This window comes from Aquila chrysaetos, chromosome 4 (genome assembly GCF_900496995.4).
Source record: "Aquila chrysaetos chrysaetos chromosome 4, bAquChr1.4, whole genome shotgun sequence".
NCBI classification, from domain to species: Eukaryota; Metazoa; Chordata; class Aves; order Accipitriformes; family Accipitridae; genus Aquila; species Aquila chrysaetos.
The window spans coordinates 34,419,353-34,440,615 of NC_044007.1; the positions used below are offsets into that span (position 1 = coordinate 34,419,353).

General features: G+C 37.2%; 1 protein-coding gene across 2 annotated transcripts in view; it reads right to left on the reverse strand.

Annotated features, from left to right (window-relative positions):
• Window positions 1-1,911: 1,911 nt before the first annotated feature.
• The window catches only part of HNF4G (hepatocyte nuclear factor 4 gamma), a 62,851-nt gene continuing 43,499 nt past the window's right edge, over window positions 1,912-21,263 (reverse strand). For both annotated transcript variants that reach the window (XM_030012771.2, XM_041123204.1), the window contains 9 exons: window positions 20,307-20,475; window positions 18,640-18,734; window positions 14,921-15,027; window positions 10,824-10,979; window positions 8,516-8,603; window positions 6,251-6,403; window positions 5,833-6,069; window positions 5,222-5,344; window positions 1,912-4,832 (listed from right to left, as the gene is read on the reverse strand). In XM_030012771.2, coding sequence (XP_029868631.1) covers window positions 4,714-4,832; window positions 5,222-5,344; window positions 5,833-6,069; window positions 6,251-6,403; window positions 8,516-8,603; window positions 10,824-10,979; window positions 14,921-15,027; window positions 18,640-18,734; window positions 20,307-20,452 — 1,224 coding nt within the window. In that variant the 5' untranslated portion in view covers window positions 20,453-20,475 and the 3' untranslated portion in view covers window positions 1,912-4,713. The remainder of the gene's footprint in view (window positions 4,833-5,221; window positions 5,345-5,832; window positions 6,070-6,250; window positions 6,404-8,515; window positions 8,604-10,823; window positions 10,980-14,920; window positions 15,028-18,639; window positions 18,735-20,306; window positions 20,476-21,263) is intronic.

Sequence of the window (21,263 nt, forward strand, 5' to 3'; positions counted from 1 at the left end):
CTTCTTTCCATCTTGTGACAGAAAATGGAAGTTCTCTTTCACTGTGTAAATCATTATATTTCTTTTCTGTCTTCAAGTTTCTTACCCTTTAATAGAAATATTTATTATTTTGATTAGAAATCAGGCATGCATTTTAATTTTTATAGAAGAAATTTTTGAAAATATATTTCCTGCAGATCAGCAACTTTACTCCTCTCTGTAATCAAATTTAGATTTTGACCTCATAGAGGGCTCTTTATTTACAAGTAGACCTTCCAATTAATGAAAATATTTGGATTTGCCACAAGACAATAAGGAACCAGAAGGAAGAAGTGATTGATGCCAGCCTTGATGACAACTATGTTCTCTTTCTTTTTGTTCTCTTACAAAAACAACAGAAGAGAGGGAAACCCAATTGTATTGTTAACAAAATGACTTTAAATTTGGGGGTAAATAATTTTTTTTTTTCATTTCTTGTTTTTTCCTAGAGAGAATAAAGGGAAAGAAGAAAGCTAATGGGTCTACATCAGGGACAATATGAAAAATGTAGGCATTTGCAAACCAATACAGAAGACTTATGAAAGACTTACTGTAAAATGTGGAGCTAAATATTTGCTTACTGTGTACTTTAGCATAAGTTACAGAAATATTGGAGGTGCACAACTGGAAATAGTCTGTTGGAAAGACATAAAAAAAATTAGTGAGTCACAAACTGAAAGACATCCTTGAGGTGAAAACAGAACTGCCAAGTGTACAAATATTAACTAAGAGCTATAACAAATTTTCTTATATTCTGAGAATGTTAAATTTTCTGTCACAGAAGGTTCCTGGAACTCAGCAAATACCTTCACTCACATTCAAAATTCCTTAGTTGGGAGGAATTTTGTACAGTGATTAGAACTGAAAGTTAATACATCCATCTCCCTCTGTAAAATATACACTCCTGATACACCTATTGGACCTGTTTGTAAAGTTGATTTATGGAAATCCTTAAAGAAGAGTCTGTCAGGACTTCATGGCGTTGAAGATGTAGGGGGTTTTCCATGTTTTCTCCATTGTAGGCTGAAAAAACATCTCTTCTGTTCCCTAAAATCATAAACTTTCACCCATGTCAGCATTTACAAGTAAAGGGCAGAGAAATTCTTCATCTGGAGCAATCAGCCACAGACACAAGCTCCTCAGAGGGACCTGAAGATCTCCAGCATTCACAAGTGGAGTCTTTTCTTCCTCCCACGGTAGCTTTGCCCTGCAGCTCTGCGCTCCAGAGTAGAGCACGTGAGCAAAAGCAAACAGCCCAGTTCAATGTGTTACTACCACCACCCAATCAAAAAAAACCCCACCTCTATTCAAAATCTACTCAAAGGAGACATATGACTGAACATACTTTCCAAGGCTGAGGAGATACTGATTATCTAAAAAAATATATCTTAAAGAGTCTTTCTAAAGTTTTCAAAGTCTTTATCTACAAAATAAATAACTGCTTAGTTGCAACTGAATTAGCCTAAATAACAATGCACTAGAGCAAGGAAAGGGAGTGATTTGTTAAGTTATCCCTGTCCAGAAAATAAAAAAGGCTGTTGAACATATGCTTCATTTTAAACACAGATGGAATTAAGCATGTGCTTCAGTTCTCTTCTGAGTCAGAACTAAAAATTGAAAACCATAGCTATGTAATACTTTGCTATGCTACAGTAGAATCAACTAAAATGTTGCCATCATATTCTTTCATATGATTTCAATATCCTGCTTGAGCAGGGGGCTTGCATAAGATGACCTCCAGAGGTTCCTTCCAACCTCAGCCATTCTGTGATGCTGTGAATACTGTAGAGATGAAAGCATGTTAGTTTTATACTTATTTATAACATAAGCAATATAAAGCACTGTCATTGTTTATGTAAATAGTAAGAAAATTACCAAAAGGCAAATGTGTCATTTGGATCATTCATTTTTCTTTATTGAGCTTTGATGAAAAACAGTCCATTTGAAATATTTCCAGCAACCATTTCAATTGCAAATGCTCAGCACAAAAACTTGGTATCAGAGTTCAAACATATAAAGTTACATCTCATTATAATTTAATATTTAACAAAGCTAATCATTTCTGATTGTTCATAATTAAGTTTACAAAAATAATGTTACATTTATAAAATAAATCAGCTTTTCCCAATAAATTACAGCGGTGTTCTTATTCAAAAATGTAATATATCATACAAAATAGATAACAACTTTTTGTCAGATAAAATACTAAAGTATATTTTTCATCCAGTACCTTTTGGCAGTGTGTGAAAACATTTTATTGTACACTTGATATCTAAAGTACCATGTGAAAACTAAACCCATTAAACTATTATGCACATCGCTTATATAAGGCAAGGGTGGCCAACTTGGGGACTACTTTTTATTTCCAGTTAAATGTTTTTAGTCAGACCAATACTGCCATGTTTAGGCAACTGACTTAATTAATCTGACCCAGTAAAGTCATGCAGATCCAACTTGAGCCCAACACTCTTTCTATGACAAGTACACAAAAGTGACCCCCATCAGTCAACTTTTGGGCTCTTCAGTGTCTCTCACGCATGCTTTAACTTTGTGTTGCCCCACAAAGTGTTGGTAGCCAACTTGTAAAAATAGCACAGTCTGGATTCCCCTAAAGTTAATGGCAAAACTTCAGTACTTTATTCTGTCATAAAAATTCATACTAAAAGGGAGTTGTAAAAAAAGCAATGCATTGATAAAAAGTAAACAGTTGCCAACAAAAAGAAAAACACTCTAAAAAGCAAAAGGTCAACATAAAGAGCTACTGTATGCAGACTTACTTTACAAAAGCAACTACTTTAAAATAACATAAAGAAACACAGCATCTACCTGGTGGTAAGTGTATTCTCATTAAAGCCTTTTGAATGTTCAGATCAGCTCAGCATTTACTGTGTTACATTTCCTGCCTGCAAAATGTAGCTGAAGAATCATACCAGTTTGTTTGAGCAACTTTTAAAAGCCAGAGGTTTAACTACACCATCTTTGGATGCTGTGATTAATGCAGGTGTCTGGTTCAGGATGATCAACACCTTGCCTTGCGGAATTTCTGACTCCACTATGTTTTCTCATTGCAATAGTTCAGCAAACTGCAATATTTTATTCTCTCTGTTTCTCTCTTACACAACTTCTGGGAAGAAAAAGTACTAAAGGAAAATCATTGCTGTCTGGAATAAATAAAATGTGCAAAGTGGTGATTTTCTTATGATGTCAGTATTGTATGAACAACAGATCACTTTATATATCATAATAGATTATTTTCACAAATTGTAACTGAGTAAATGCCCAAGTGAGTATGTGTCACAAGGTCCCCTTCGTGCAAATCCACAGAGGGTTCAAATTCAGATGGATTATTATAGACTCCAGACACAAAACTTAGTGAATGTTGGATCACCCCAGACTGGAAAGGGAGGAAGAGGAGGAGAAGGGGGCTCGTCACAGTAAATCAATTCATCCCAAGGTTCTGAAAACTCTTAAAAATCCAGAGGACAAGTATTTGGTGTGCTGGCTGTCTTCTGGCTTGAAATACCATGACTCAAACCAGAAACATCTGGAGCTGAACTCAGGCACATTTGCTGCTTGAGTTAGTAAGCCATACCTCTCCAGACACAGAGCTACTACATATAGGTGAAGTTTAGAGTGATTGCTGAAACATGCATTCATCAGCCAGTTAGACAAATAAATACAATGGCTACATTTACACTGGTAAATCAAACAGTACAAAGTCTACACTCCATCCCTGAGGTCAAGTGGCATGGTCTGGCCATGTTCCTATTTATACTCTCTGTGCCCCTGAAGAGAGGTGGCCATAGCCAAAGCACGTGGTGAAAAGTGTCCCTAGACAAGCCTAATTCCCAAAGTGTGCCCAGAAATCGTTTGGGAGAGTACTAGTTAGTCCTGACCAAAACGCATACCAGTCCTTGTTCTAACAATTTAGCAATATAAATGCTAGCACCCGTGCCTCGGCACTGTCCAATCGACTGATGTAGACATTACTGTGTGTACAGATTTTTAAAAGTCCTCAAACATATTTGCCCACGGCAGGCCCTCTGATTCATACAAATAGGTAAGCAGGGAGGATTCAACTCTTTTGTTGAAATTTTACTTGAAATACATGGTTCTTTCAAAGCAAGAATTTTTTAAAATGAGTTGGGTATTTCTGTCCATTAAGTATTTTCTCCTTTTTATTTAATGCATGTGCTTTGTTTGGTGGCCTCCTGTTTTACTGTTAATGGAATCTTGGCTTTTATCTGATGAATCCGTTTTTTCATGTCTACAATTCACAGCTAAACAAGCACTAACCAGTTCCGTCACAATGAAAAAATTATATACACATCTAAAACAATAATACTAAGACGACAACTAAACAGGAAATAAAAAATGAATCTGTGCAGTTACAAGATCTAAAAATAATATCAACCTCTATACATATTTGTCAGACTGCAGTGTCCACAGTTACAGTTGTATGCAGCAGTCAGAACAGTGAGTATTACTTTCCAAATCGCAAGGTGTTTTAAGAAACACCCACAGTAGTGGCTGCTGAGGAAATAATTTCCTTTATCATCCTGAGATTTTAAATGTGCAAGTGTCCTACCAATTTATCTAGTGCATAAAAAGGAAGGAAGGAAGGAAGGAAGGAAGGAAGGAGGGAGGGAAGGGGGGAAGAAAGGAAGGACGGACAAGTAAGAGACAGAAACATTATCACAATGGTTTTTGTTTCAAAATAGACTGCTGTGCAATGACTGAAGCCTGATTTGTAGACATTTTGTATTCTTGCCCAGAGCCTTGAGGAGGGGAAGGTAATGGAGTTTCTGGAGTTGCTGAAAAAGAATATAGAAAGAATTATGTATTTTTATATACTGGCCTATTCTATATACACATATACATACTACTGCGCTGAAAGGAAGTTGTTACATTTGGCATGCTAGGAAAATAGGATATTTTAGTTATCAGAATTTTTAGTTTTTAAAAATTATGCATGTGAAAACGATGTATCAGAATGGTGCTGAATTTTTAAAATTATATTAAATTCAGGTCAAAGTCTCTTACTTAACACTGCTTATATACATACATTTTTAATGCACAATTATTTTAATTTAAGAGTGCTGATGAAATAACTCTATAAGCACTGACAGGCTACCATTCTAATTAATATTTTTAAATGTAACAGTGAAAAGTTATGACAGAAGGCTAACTTGCAATTACTTACAAATCTGTTCTGTATGTACGGGAGCAGACATTGAACTTATGAGGATAGTTTGGCCAGTTAATGGATCTTGGGCTAAGTGAGGATGCACTGGGTGATGCAGATGACTGGCCTCATTAGAAGTACCTGCAAAAATAGCGTAAGCATATATCCATTCAAAAGAGCATGTTGTTGCCAGTGACTTATACTTCGATAATTACATTTCTGCGGAGCAAATATTTTGATTGGCAATTTGAATAATTGCCTCTAGGTATTCATTAAACAATTTAACCAGACTTTAACCATATTAATCACTGTGTTTATTTTCACTGTTTTGACTGCATTAACAGTGGATTTCATGAAATAGTTGTAAGGATTCTTGCATCTGACTAGGGGATTGTATGTCTAGATACCAGCAATGACTGAGAAGTACACAGCACATTCTGAGGTTGTAGGACTGAGTTAACAAGATGAGCAGCCAAGACAAGAAGGCTTTAGCTAACAATCATACCACCCAAAGCTTAGCCAGCGAGGCCATGGTCAAAGTGCTTCCTTACATCATGATTCCCTCAACATCGCAGTATGCTAAATTCAACATAATACAACACGGTAAATTTAACAAGTTGTTAACTTACCTCCCAGCAACATTTCCTGAAGCAAACTGTCAATTTTAACAATTCCAAATAGTTTAACCAATTGTATTTGCTCAATCATTTGCCAAGTGATGCTCTGGAGTGTAGGCAGTAAAAGCAGAAGTTCTCCAAATCTTCCTCGGGAGTCATACTGACGGTCATTAATATAATCCTCTAAACTGATTTGGACTTGGAATCGCATGTTCTTAATCTTCATTGGATTACTCAGGCCTTTTGCATCTTAAAAAATGACAAAAACTTGAAGTCAAGGCAGATTATGATTTGGGAGGAGCATCTTACTTTTTTTCATTTTGTTCTTTTCCATCCAGCTAGATAACATGAGCAGATGCTACATTGACAAAAATTACTTTCAAAATAATCACATGTAAAATAATTCTGAGAGATATTTTCAAAAAGGTACCTGGATCAAAAAACACAATTGCTTTCAAGCAAGCGTACTCATTGTCGTCTATTTGAATTTCCTGGAAGGGTCGAACTAATTCATCTAGAATCCGATTTGCCACTCGGCTGATCTCTACTTCAGTACTGTTGCGATGGATTATGTAATTGTTGCCTTAGAGAGAAAGAATACCAACATGTGGGATCACATAAAGACTTTGATGTAACTTACTAGATGAAGCCTATTTTCAAAAGCACATTTCATTTTGCCTAAATTAATTTTTTTAAAGTAATAACTCTCCTTTGTATCATACAAAACTGTTCTTTGCAAACAAAGTATATGTGCAAAATATAGCTATCACCCAGTAAATAATCTGTGCATGTAAATATGCCAACATGTACAGTTATTGATTAGTCCACAGCACTGAGGTCCATATTTGAATGCACAAGTACGGAGCAAGTAGGCCTTTATCTTTACATAGTAGATAAATATAATCGTAAATTCATCTTAAAATTTCTTCTTCCCCCATTAAAATAATACATCTCAAGCTGAATGATCAGGTTTGTCAACAGACAAAGAAGCCGTCTTTCAGAGGAGACACCAAGAATGCTTCTTTTTCTAACAGATGCTTCTGTTACTCCTAATAAAATTTAGAAGCGTGATAAAATTTTCAGTAACGAATTAATTTTTCCTGCTTTTTTAATTTTAAATTTCCATTTTGGAGAAGTCTCCATCATGGCATCTTAATTCACCTTCTGTCCAGAAATCATCTAACATAAGTGGTGAGAACACTGGGAAAGCCACAGAGCTTCCAGAAGCCACCAAACAGTTTTTGAAAGAAAAGCTGATGATTATATCACAAAAGATCCATGCCAAAATGACTCATAAGCTTTATAGATATCAACATCCAAGTATCACAAATAAGCCTGGGAGCCTCAAATAGTTTCTTCTTTTGGTATATATGCTGATGTTGGTGATACTGACTATAATTTTCTGCTTATTGTTTTATCATTAGTTTCCTTATTACCCACTAATCCCAATAAAACTGCAAATATTTCCTTTTTATTTATGTTAATTTTGTCAGTAAAACGGTATCTAGATAAAGAACTAGGTTAAGAAAGTAATTTGTATAGTTTTTAACTTGCAAGGATTGCTGGTGAGAGTAATACCTCCAGAACAAGCCCTTCTTGTCCTTTCAATGTTATTATATGTGTAAAAATAAACTCAAGCTGATTTAGAGCTATGAAAAGGCAGGCCCAAAGTGGATGGAGAACAAGCAGTGGAAAACCTCTTTGTACCCCACCACCAGTGAAGAAACTAGTTTGAATCCATATTCCGCATAGTCTTGCCTCACGTACAAAATCCTGTGCAAGAAGACCTACACACTTTCTCACAAAACAGCCCAAGTGCTCCACAAGTTTAATGAGACTGGTTTTGGCAGGGTACACTTCAGACTCGCAGAGTGCTGTGTCAAACAATGCTGACAAGTACCTCATTGCATCACTATACACACAGGCACACATCTCATCATATCACTGCACCTCTCTGTTGTGTGAATGAAGGGAAGACATGCTTCCACCACGCGACGACATCCCCTTCCCTAACAGCCATGCTCTCTTCATATAACCCAGTGAAGGATCCATTTCAAGTGACCAAGAACGTGCTTGTGCAGGCAAGGCTCCTCACCGTGCCACGGACGCACACCCCTCGCACACGGCAGGGAACAACAGGCATGCTGTTTACACAATGGCCACGTGGCGACTGTCAAGGCAGCAGTGAGAGGGCTCTTGGGAAAGCGAGTTGCAGGGAACAGGCTATCCAATTTTCGAGCCTGTAGGGTTTTCTCTGACTACATCTGAAGGGCTCCTGAGAAAGCTCCAGATAAATGGTTTTCGTGAAGACTGAAATTAGGACCTGGGCCACAGGCTGGCTGCTCGTCTTTCAAGCAAAGGTTTTTTTATGGTTTTTTTTGTTGTTGTTTTGTTCTGGTTTTTTATGGGACAAAGATGCAGAAAGGATGCTAATGTAAGGAGACATTTTGCCAGGAACTCCCTTAAGTTGTGGTTTCTGGTATCCAATAAACCTTTAGCCATATTAACTCACAGGAAACTGTCCACCTGCTTTTGCTGGAACAGGGCACATGACATTTTATCATTAATAGCTATTTAGCATTCACAGAATGCATTGCTTTGATTGTGCCAGAGCAGTTGTCCCACTTAAGTGATTACATGGTTGCTAATGTACTATAACATCTTCACTATTAATTAAAAAAACCCCAATATTTACCTAAAAGTAAAATGTCCTTATATGCCATGGACCGTTTTGCTGCTCCAAGCAACAGGTGTTCCCCAGCATGTGCTCTTAGCAGGGCAACCTCAAGAAAAAAACAGCAAACTCATTAGAAGATAAAGCAGTAAGTTCCAATAAGGGCAAAAGAAATGAGGATGCATATTACTGTGAGTGTACTCAGCTATAGGTACATGTTTACGACTGTTAAGATTCTAATGTAAAATGTAAAGTGAATGTAAAAACCTTAACACTGTACTAACAGCACACTATAATTAAATTGTCATCCTCTGTCACTTCCAGCATTTGGTCTAGATTTTAAACATACGGCTCGGCAAAATACTTCTCAATAAATACAATACTTGCATTTATTTCTGAGTGCCTATCCCCTTAACAAAGTTTTCTCTGGAATTTTAAGATGACACTAAAGACTCTGGTGGGCTGGAATGAACTGTTACAGTAAATTTGGCGCTATCAGTGTTTCATTTTTCTCACCTTGAACTAAACATTTATGTTGGCTTTTTCCCCAACAAACCCAGATATGCTAAAATATGCACTCCTGTCAACAAAGAAGAAACCTGATTCATAACAGTAAGGCACTTAAAAATGTGGTCATTAGTTTGCTCTTTTGTCACCTGTTTACTTCCCTTTGTTTTTAATGTCTGCTTGAAACTTCAGCATTGGCCTCTATTTTCTCAAGGAACTCCTCTCTTGGCAAGTAATTCTTTTCTTATGAATCCAAGCCAATACTTTATGAGTGATGTAAAGGTACACAGCACCTAGGAATACTTAGTGTCTTAAGACTTTTCAGGCTCTCAGTAGGGTTAACTTACCTGCTCTGGCCTGCTCTATGGTTTGTAAATCAAGCTGATTCCCAGATCAGGAATCATTTGTTCAAAACCAGATGGTTTATTATATAACTAAATGCACAATGCCCCTTAGAAAGAGGCAATCACAAATGCAAAAGGCGCATTTGTTTTAACTCCCAATACCTTTGTCACTACACTTCTAAGGCACTTAAGGTTCTGGAGTATTTCCCAACATGCACTCTTCAAGCACTGCAGAGGTGTTTTCAGCCTATCTTTCTAAGCTGATATATTTTTATTTTTTTTAAATACAGACAGGAACTTTTTAATGAGGTCTGATCCCTTCTCTTTTCCTTCATGCCATCTTAACAATAAAAACAGCAATATTTTTGCTTGCTTTTGTTGCCCTTGTGTAACCAATGCATTTAAAATTGTCCTTCTTTCACATGAACAGATTTTTAACTTATTCCAGTATGTTGAGTTTGTGCACACATATCATATTCTGTGGGTCTGCAAAGACATCATTAAGCTCCTGTTTTGGGGGATCTCCTGTGACCTGGAACACCTCCATACTCCTAAGGAAGACTATAAGAGGGAATGAAATCAGTTTGAATCTCACACCAAAGGATGATCTAACCCTCCTTGCAGGATTTTGTTAAAAACTAAGAGCTTGAAGAGGCAAAAAGGAGGAATTACACAATTCCACTTCAAAAAGACATTTTCAAGCTGAATCAGATTTTGGTGGATTAGGATCAAGAGATCCTGAGCCATGAATTAACCTCCTGCCCAGGTGGCCAGTGAGACAACTGCGTACCACAACACGGAGACACTGGTTCTGAGTGTGCCAGCACAACTTACTCTGAAACCCAGTGATATATTAGGATATATTACAGATATGATGATAGATCAGACCTCTGTCATAAAAACCCTTAAGAATTTTCAAGGTTTGATGCTTTTTTTCCCCCACACTCATTATATACAATAAAGTTTTAGTACATCGTATTATATGAAAGATTATTTGCCATGGATTGGTATCAGTATGTTTGGCATGTGTTTGAGATTCTAATGGCTTTTATTTTTTGCAAGTAGAGAAGACCTGCTTCAAATTAAATAACACACTGTCTTAAACCATATTATAATGAAAGGTGAACATAAAATAAATACTTTGCAAGGTCAGAAAAAAGCATGGCTTTTTTTACAAGATTTTTTTCATTTTTGCACGCAGCTTGGTATCTCTGCTTCCAAAAGAATACAGAAAGCACAAAACACTGAAAGACATACTGGTTTGCTGCTTCTTTTTGTTAACGTGCTAGAGCCTTACCAATATTTCCTCTGTTTTTTTGTGGTGGTGTTATTTCAAAACTTTAAAAATTTTAAGATGGTGGGTCTAGCACCCAGCTCTATTTGACCAGACAAAAAAATAAGTGTTTAATCATAACATTTAAATATCACAGAAATAACAGGACAGTAATTAAAGTTCTTTCTTTGGTCTCCTCTTATACCTGGTCATCCAGTGGTAATTCACAGAAACCTGGAATATATTTAGCCCATTCCACCAGGACCAGAAGTTGTTGCTTCATAGATTCACAGACATCACTAATACCAGCAATTTTCTTAACATTTATGTCAGTGCTAGCACCAGGACTGGAGACTGAGATCTGGCCATAATGAGAGAAAAAATTAACAATGTTAAATTTCATATAATTGCATTTTCACTGGTTAACAACAAATTTAACAAAAAATTGCAGCAATAATCATGCATACTCTTGAGAAATTCCTTTACCATACGGACCATTAGTCTGCACATAAATTATAAAATTTTATTTCTCATTATTACCAGTGTGTATTAGCGTATGTTAAAAATTATGCTATTCATATCATGATACAATATTTTCTCATTCCAAAATACTATTTTTAAATATACCAGAGCCCTTATTATTTGGGGAGGTGGGTTTTTTTTAGTCCTTTAAAATGGTTGACATTTACTTCACTTCAGAAAAAAAAAGAGCTCATAGGGGCATGCAGTAACATTAAGGGCAAAGAAAGAGCGAGATAAAGGGGCAGCATGTTCTTCTAGTGAAAAGATAAGTATCATTAACTTTAGAAGGTACAACGGGGGTTTTTTAGCGCCTGGAGGAGAATAGTTCGTAATGATGAAGCAGCAGTATAGGCAGAGGCCTGAGATGTTTCAGAGCAAATGTAAAGCATATGAGTGTGCATTAGACCACCTGCAGTGAACAGTGTTCTGTGAAATAAGAAGAGAGCAGTATCTTTCTGGGCCTGAAGCTGGGACACTTTCACATAATAACTGAGCCAAATCCTGAAATTCTTAATGACTTTTCAAGGAAAGGAACAAAACCAGGCTTGCTCTTAAGCCAGGCAGGAAAGACAACTTAAGATAAAACCAAGCCTGAGAAGAGAACATCAGTTTATAGCTGCTATCATACCAGGGGAAAAAAAAAAAAAAGAAGAAGGAAGAAGAAGAAGAAGAAAAAGAAGAAGAAAAAGAGAAAAAGAAGAAGAAAAAAAGAAGAAAGAGAAAAAGAAAGAGAAAAAGGAAAAGAAGAAGAAAGAGAAAACGAAAAACAGAAAAAGAAAAAGAAGAAAAAGAAGAAAAAGAGAAAAAGAAGAAAAAGAAAAAGAAAAGGAAAAATCCCACAACAACAACACCCCACCACTGTACAAGGCCTATGAAACCGACTTTCACTTTTCATTTTATCAGAAAGCATACTCAAGAAATACTGTAGTTTATCTTCCCCACCTCTCCCCCCTGCCACAAAAAAACCCCAAACATTGTTTGCTCTTCCAATACTGTGTACCTACAAATTTCAGGATGGTGGATGCTATTTAGGTTGACTCCTACCAGATTCCCTTCGTTCCCAGATACATGTTAAATCCCCCAGTGGGATCTGTGGTGAAATCCCATTATCCCTGGGTAGTCAAAAGGAGTTACACTTCTGAACTAAAGCTCAGTGCTTCCTACGTAATTCAGTAGTCTAAAACATTGAAAACAGCTTAGATATTAACGGCAGTTAACCAGCTGAACATTAGTTCTCGGAGAAATACAGGATCTAGGCAGGTGATAAAAATCCTCAGACACATAATTCAAAGGCTGCCATGTAGGAAAAAGGTTAGAGTTGTTGTCTCTTTGTAGACAGAGCATTTGTGAAATCCCTGCTGTAATCATGAGTCCATTTCTGGCATTTCTTCTAGGAAAACAAGTTGAAAATACTGAATATTATTCAGGTGAGAGCCTCCAGAATGATTTAGGCTAGAAAACCTTCAGTACAGAAAGAGAGTAAAGAAATTCAGAATATTTCATTTTTTCCAGAAGAGTAAGAGGAGTCTTGATCATGATTCGAAAATACCTACAGAAAGAAGAAAGTTCTGATAGCAGGAGGCACTCTGATCTACCAGAAAAAGATACCACCATGCACCAACTAGAAGTTAATTCAAGAAGGTAAAGAACAGGCAGCTCGTTTAACCATTAGACTTACTGACTCATGAACTAAATATACTGTCCTTCCTTTAATATCTTTTAATCAAAGCTATGCATCTTTATAAATTACACCTTATTGGACAAACTAGACTCTGTGTTGAAATTACTTGGTGAGCTTCTGCTGGGGATTCATGGGATGACTGCCATGGAGCTCATTATGAACTCCTAGGGTTGCATCTCTTCACAAGGATAGGAAGCTGTGAACTTTCCTCTTTCTGTTTCTCTGTTGCTTTAACCTACTTCTCATTTCTGAGGTGCAACATGGGAGTCGCTGACTTCATAGAATCATAGACTAGCCCAGGTTGAAAGGGACCTCGAAAGATCATCTCATCCAACCTTTTGTGGGAAAGGGAACCTAGATAAGATTATCTAGTACCCTGTCCAATCGCATCTTGAAAACCCCCAGTGATGGGGACTCCACCATGTCCCTGGGAAGGTTGTTCCAGTGATTGATTGTTCTCACTGTAAAAAATCACTTTCTTATATTGAGATGAAACCTCTCCCAGTGCAACTTGTACCCATCAATGACTTGACAAACGTGACAATATAGCACTATATCCCTGTTGTCCTGAGAACCATCAGAGACACGTCTTTACTCCTATAAGAGTCCAGCATGCCCCTTTCATTTTTACATATTCCTGAAAGCCTCTCCTGCGTCTGCAGGACAAAAACCTTACTTGGACAGTTTCCCCCTGTAAGGGATCTTCAGGGAAAAATAATTCATTTTCCCTATTTTAGTATGAACGTTTTAAAAGGGATGAATGACACCTTCTTCCTCATTTCACAGCTGAAGAACTTGGCCAATGATTTGTGACACTGCCACCTCCTCCAAGTATCTCCTCAGGACTGAACTAATTTTACAGACCCATTCGATTGAGGGAGAAACAAGGACTTTTAAGACTTTACTTTTCCATCATGTTTATGTGACCTCTTGGTCTTTGAGGCCAAGAGTGTATCTTCATATAGGCTTGGCATAGTGGGAGCAGTTCTCTCCTACTACAACATACCAAATAATAAGTAGAATACATTTGTGTGTATACACAAGGTGATGTTTTAGGCCAGGAACCTACCATCTGAAAAGAACTTTCTGGCAGGAAAGGCTGAGGATGTGATTCTGTTTAAGACAGCTCTTATTCCTGAATTGCGTATGCCAGTTGGAAATGATTAAGGGAGTAACAGAAAAAAAGCACAATAAGCAAGTTCAAAGAATTACTAAGGAGGTAAAAACAGGTATATTTTTCATACTGTATAGGTATGAAAGGTAGGAAGGTCCATTATGTTCATCTAGTCTGCACAGACATGCAATATGTGCCAAAGACTATCACCCAGTAATTCCTGCATCAATTCTTTACAGACAGTTCCACCCTAAGAGAGATGCTGATAAAGGATGAGATTACAAAACATTTGGGGATGTATAAATCAGTCAGCATGAAATCATAAAGGTGGCAGTTAAATTCTAAGTAAGTTAGTAAGAGGTGCAAGAATGCAGAATCAATGACCATGATTTATCTGAGGTGCAGAAAAGGACTGGAGACTGTTCCATTCAGCAATTGATTGGATAGGAAAAAAAAAAAAAAAAGAAAATGAAGTTCAGATGAGACAAAGAAAATTTAAAAGCGAGATGTGGATAGACTCTGCAGTTGGAACACTTCTGTTTGCCTTATTTATAATGTCTAAGGATATTAAAAGTGGGATTTTCAAAAGAATGTAAGGAAATGAGTGTCCACACCCCTTTGCATGTAATGGCTTTGGACAATTTTTTCCCTAATGTTTCATGGGAAAGCCGGCCTCAAGGATAGATAGATGCCACCAGCTGCCTGAGACAGCAACTGATTTAAAAGCAGTAAGAACCATAAAGCTTTATTAAGAAAGGTGCCTAGGACATATTGTCCTGGACAAATAATTTTTTTTACTGACTTTGCTTTGCGAATGTATTCTATTACTGGTTCTTTCATTGGGAAGAGGAAGCTGGGTGCATTTCGGAAGTAGAAAAAAGTAATCTCAATAACTCTATTTATTACAGTAAGAAACTGAAAAGTATTTAACTTTAGAAAAAATAGTCTTAAAGTCATCAAATAAATTTGTGGTAGATCTCAGTACCTGACGGGAGAGTGCCTCAGCTTGTGACAACGTGCTAATAGAGGGAATGTTGCAGCCATCAAAAGTGTTTCTTCTTGTACTTATCCTGTCCCGTTCATTTTGTACAGCTGGAAAACAATAACCATCTCATTTATTGACTTGTAGACATTGCCACACAATATCATTTCAGAAGTTTACTAGATAACTATAAGAATCAAAAGGTATGACATTTAAAAAAGACCCTGTGCTTTTAGCTCTGAGTAATGAGGAAGGATGACAACACATGTTTATGGTCTTTATCTGTATGCTATTTGTCTGTAAAAACTATATATAACTACTTGTAGATAGATACTGAATTATCAGCATTTTTGTGACTGGCTTTATTACAGTAAAACCTCTTTCCTCCTTTGAACTTGAACACATGCTGTCGTTTTGTTATTTTAACCAATTTAATAAGTGAGGCTTTATGATAGTGGTAGAAATGGACACCTCCAGACTGCTGAACAGGTCAAGAGGTACAGCACCACCACTAACAAAATGTCTGTCAGAGGAAGTCTGAAAGCCCTACTCCTGCTCTCCTGTGAGAAACCCTGGAACAGGAATGAATCACGAACTTAATCCACTAGTAAGATAATTTTGAAACTTAAATCTTATGCTCCTTCTCAGTGACATTGCGCTCCTAGTCAGTTTACAGAATATTAACTAAGTTAAAAAAAAAAACAAACAAAAAACAGGAAAAATGTTTCAGGCCAGTAAGTTTTGTCTCATGGGGTCCAAAAGAAGGCAGTTGAAAGGGCTTTGGATAAGGAATCCTTAATCAGCACATGTAAGGCTTATGAAGCAAGAAGGCTTACTTTTGAATTGAAGGAAGAAGAAAAAATAAAACTATCAATCAGATTTTTCTAAAACCTAGATCATGTCCAAGGTTAGGCCAAGGAGAAAAGAAAAAAAAGAGAATTGTGCTGATCAAAATCTTTTTATTGCACAAGGAATCTCATCATCTTTTAAGAGCTGCAGCTTTATTTCCAAAGATATGTTTGCTATTTTGTGGGAAACAATCTGCATTACAGAATTTAGGAGTAGTACCAAAGGCTTCAATAAAAAAAATAAAATATTCTATACACTGAATAGTTTTCAGGGTTTATCTGAACAATGCACATAGTTTATTCCAGAGGTGTACTAACTTTTTGCCAAGGACACCCACTGATGGGCCTTTTATTAAGGTCACAGTAAGAAATGTTGTGCAGTGATAAACACAAAGTGCTAAATGTTCATGTAGGCAGAAAACAAAAAATATAACCTTTTTTAAAAGAATGGAGAAAAACCCACTGAATCTCAGCAGCTTAAGAGCTACATAGATAATTAAAATAAGGTCAGTGCTGATTAGTATTAGAAAAATATTAAGCTATTCTGACAATTGCTAGTGAAAGTCACTGGTGGAACACTTTGAGAATCATAGGGAAATGCTTTAATTTTCTCCTGCGTATGCATAATTTTGGATTATTAGACTGGATTGTCTGTCTTGCTAAACCCTTTTGGTCAGCTCAGGCTAAAATTGCCTTAAACAGGACTCCATGAGAAAGGGGGAATAGTTCTTCAAAGATGGCTTGTATAGCTTTTACCAGCTGAAGCCTTTCTCACCTTCACCCTACAGAAAAGAAAATTATTTGCTAGAAACAAGCTGAGAAACTATCATATAGACTATGCTACACTTACGCTATGAGACATCCCCTGATGGTGTAGAGAGGTATATAACAACACACAAGCAGTGAAATGTACAGTTCAGTGTTTTGAATTATTTTAGCACTGGGAAGCCTTGAATAAACATGGCTTGGACACAACGAAAAATCAAAGTTTTGTAGGTAGTGGGATTAGAGGAGGTACAGTGGTGTAAATTAGGTTAAAACTTCCATGCAGGATATATCTTCACTTCATAAACATGAGTCAGCAGCGTGCCTCATGGTGATGGCAGCTAGGCATGCACTGGGCTGCATTAGAATCTTGAGGGAAGTGAGTATTTGTCCATTTTGGGCTCCCCAGTGCATGAAAGATGCTGGAAAACTGGGCAGTGTCCAGCAGAGGGCTGTGGAGATGTAACCCACAAGACGCACAAGGTGAAGCAGAGAGAGGCATCTTTGTTTATGTGGAAAAGAGACGACAAAGGTGGAGGTGGAGGTCTTAATTTCTGTGGTTTACAGAAAATGGAGCCAGATTCTTCTCAGATGCACAGTGAAAGGCCAAGAGGCAATGGACACTACCCGAACTGCAGTAAGACACGTTCCAATTAGTTATAAGGAAAAAACTCTTCCCAATGAGGGTGGTCAAGCACTGGAAGAAGTTGCTGAGAGAGGTTGTGGAATCTCCCCTCTCAGGGACTGTATAAACCTGGCTGGACAGGGTCCCAAGCAACCTGACTGAACCTAGAAGTTAGCCTTGCTTTAAATGGGGGCCTGGACTCAATGACTTCCAGATGTCCCTTCTGAGCTAAACTATTCTTTAATTCCAGGTTTTGAAAGTCTGTGAAGCTCTGCCTTTTGCAAAACTTTTAGGGCTGCTGTGGACACATAGGTCTTCCCTTTTCTTCCCGTCAGATTGATAATACATATACCATATGTTACTGATTTTAATGGCTCAAATTCCAAAAGGCTAAACTGTGTTCAAGGAGATCTGCAAGAATTAGCAAACCGGTTTCATACATACACAGTGTAACACTGTTTAGAATATCCTCATCCAGCTGCAAGGAGAAAATCATACCTCATACCAAAAGTTGATCACTTGCAAAGCAGTACTATAGTATAGATATATAAGAGCACAAAGAAAAAGCTTCCTTTATCTTAGGGAAGTTACAGCACAGGAGAACTGCACACATCACATTGCAGACTGGCCTTCAGGCAGATACACCATGCTCCAAACAAAACAGGCAGCAAAGTTTGTGATGAACCATTTCTGAGTGCTTATTTGAACCACATCAGGATGTCTTTTGCCTCTACATTGTAATTGCCAGTAAAGCAACAGCCCCAACAACCCGATACAAAATCCTCTGATATTCCCACTGCCTTTCTTTCCCTATTGCTCTGCCCCTGTGGTGGTCTGGTCCTTCCGCTTTGACAGAAGGATCATTGTGACACCCATGTTCCTTCAGGTCTGTCAGATGTGTAAGTAACAATCTTCCCATATTAAGCCCTAATGAGATTAGAGTTTTTTTTAATTAATGTGGACACTCCACTGAGAGCTACCACTACTGTTCCCGCCACTATTTTGTTCAACTTCACACTCCCTCCTCTGGCTTAAATGCTTCAAACATTTAAATTTAAGGGAAGTACCAGTAAATTGTCACTGTCGTTACTTAGACAGGGTAGAAACAAAGTCCCAGACAGAGATTTTATGACTCAAATTTGGTAAAAATTAAAATTAAAATCTCACACTTTGACCTCTTCCAGGATATGGATCAACACTTAGAAATCAATGAATTTTGGTGCCAGGATTCATGGATTAAACAGTTGCAAATTCACTTTAAACCCACAGATTTGCTAATGCCCCAAGTGTTAGAACTGCTTACCCACCTGAAAATTAGATGACGCATATTTCACCTCAATATAAAAGCATTTCTCCATCATGAAGGCATTATAGCAGACTTTCCACTGAATTATTCTGCTGGAGTTTTTTAGAATTTCTATTATATTTTAAAACTAATTCAGATTATTTCTCTCTGTATATCAAATAATAAATTACTCCATTACCTTCTTTTTTCATTCCTGCTCGAAAACACTTTTTTAAACGACAATATCTGCATTGGTTCCTTTTGTCCTTGTCAACAACACATTGCCGGTTGAATCTATCAGAGACAAGAAAAGGTAAATGTATAAAGCATTAATAAAGCAGCACCCTGATTACGAAAAAGAAAACCAGCTAATCCAGCCTGTCAGAATAATGTCAATGACCACTGGGTTTCTTCTGTTGTTTTGACTTTTTTTTTAATTAATCAGTCTTGAGAAGTGTTTCACACCTGCTTGGTTTGCAGGAATATATGTGTGTGTATGGACACATATATGCACTGGAATGGGCAAGCGTGGAAAATTTCAGAGTTATGTGCATCATTTACACCTCAGTTTATTTGTGAAGTATGTCAGTAACTGGCTGCATCAAGTGGCAGCGGGGGAAAAAAAGAAGAAAAGCTACAAATAGAAAAAGGAAAGGACAATCGAGGAAAATGCCAACTGGCACTGGCACGGAGCAGCCCTTAGCTGCACAACCAATACCCTTGACTGGCCAAGTTTACTCCTTCTGGGAGATAGCAATGAACAAGCTACATGTTGTACCATTACAGATGACAACTTAAGCAGGAAATGGGAGGAAACACACAGACTGTGACACTAAAAGAAGGCTTACCCAAGATCTGATGCACATCTATCGGGGTGCCTAAGGGGAATATATGAGCCATCCCCCACTCTCCCTGTTTGCTTCTGCCTTTTTGCTGTGCATGTGTTAGATTAATAGATCTATGTTTTGCAGACCTCTTCTTGAAATCACTTATATCAGTTCGTGTCACACCACTTAGGGGTATGTCTATGCTATATCACTGTGGTATGTCTATAAGGGAGAGATTTCCTTGCAAGAGTATTAAGCAACCAAGGACGATCATAGCAAACAACATTTCCAGTAACAAGCCATTCTCACAAAAAGTTTTCTCCTTTAGTGATTTGTCTAAGCTCACAGAGGTTTCCATATATTCTGTGCACTGCTTAAAACTGACATTTTATATACTTGTGCATGCACAGAGCAATTCGTCAAACACGGTGCACAGACCTGCAGTGTGATAATCTGGGCAGCCAGACATATGGAAATTAGCAGATTGCCATTCAGACTGACGGGGGGAAAATGGTCACTCAACAGAGCAGTGTGTCACCCAAAGTGGGAAGATGTGCAGATGTGCTTGTACAGGCCTTAAAATAAGACTCATAAATCTTAGACTTTCTATTCAGAAACTGCCTTCATAAGAAAAAAAAGTGAAAATAATTTTTAGAAAACAGTTAAGAAATACACCGTTTATATTGCCAGTGAAAATATGAGAATTTTTCCGTTTTTTTTTTTTTTCAGGCAATGACCTTTGTAATCATAAATAAAAGAGTGAAACAGCTCTTGAGTGGTGTAATGATATCAACAATATCAACAGACATCTGGAATGTACTATCTGGAATGTGTAATAACAAGTAGTCTTGAATAAAATACATTTATTGCAATCATAAGAATATACCACGAACCACATGCTCATCAAAAATGCTGGTTAGAATTCCTTAAGAAAAAGCTGAAAATACCCTGACATAGTTCTGAAAAGTCTAAAAAGGTCTGAATGTAATTTTTGCTTAAATTCATTAATTTAGTGCCGCTAGATGAACTTTTGAAATACCTGCATGTATAGACGTGATTTTTCCGTATACTGCGTCTAAAGAATCCCTTGCATCCATCACAGCTGGAAGCACCGTAATGTTTTCCGGTCGCTCGGTCTCCACATATTGCACAGAGACTACTGACCCCATTGTCAGCAGCGTTCATGTTGACAGCTTCTCCTGAACTGTCTGAGGAGAGGCAAGAACAACATACGTAGTTATGGACAAGACTTTCAACAACCACCCCTTGAATAATTTGTACTTAAATGGAGGCTTTTTCTGGCCTTTTCTCTTTTAATTGCCACTTACTACTTATATAACATGGTGTATGTGATTACATCTGTTTCTTATTCAGATGAACACTTTCAAAGTCATAGAGATGTTAACAGAATTTATGAAGTTTGCAACAACAAATAGTTTTATTCTAAACTCTTTCCAGCTGAAAGGGGTTAAAAATTAAAGTGTATAATTACATATACATTCTTACTAACATGAAGAGGAACTTTGGCACCAAGCAATGTTGCCTAGTCAGCTGGCAAAGATCTCCTGTATCAGTCTCATAGGAGCTGGCAATTATCATACAAAGATACAACTGCATACGTGACATAAAAAAAAAAAAAGACAAGTCAGTTTTTGCACAATACTTAATGGAAAAAAAAATGCGCGCTAAGAAGACTATCTAAGTGTTATTTCCTTGAACATATTTTCCAAAGGAACATTGGTGCAGACTTTACTTGCACAAAAGAATACTAGCTATGTGGTTAACAATTAGTCACCGAATATGGTAAACAATACTGAAGAAATTAACTTGAAATCAAAACAGACATATTTATTCTTCTTTGAGTCACAACGTTAGACATGTTCAAAGAAATAATTGCAAAATAGCTTTTTCTGTTATGCTTCTGGTTTTACAAAAGGAAGGCTGTTTGCAATATGCCCTAAACATTTGTAGTTGTTCAGTCAGAAAGAGGAAAGAG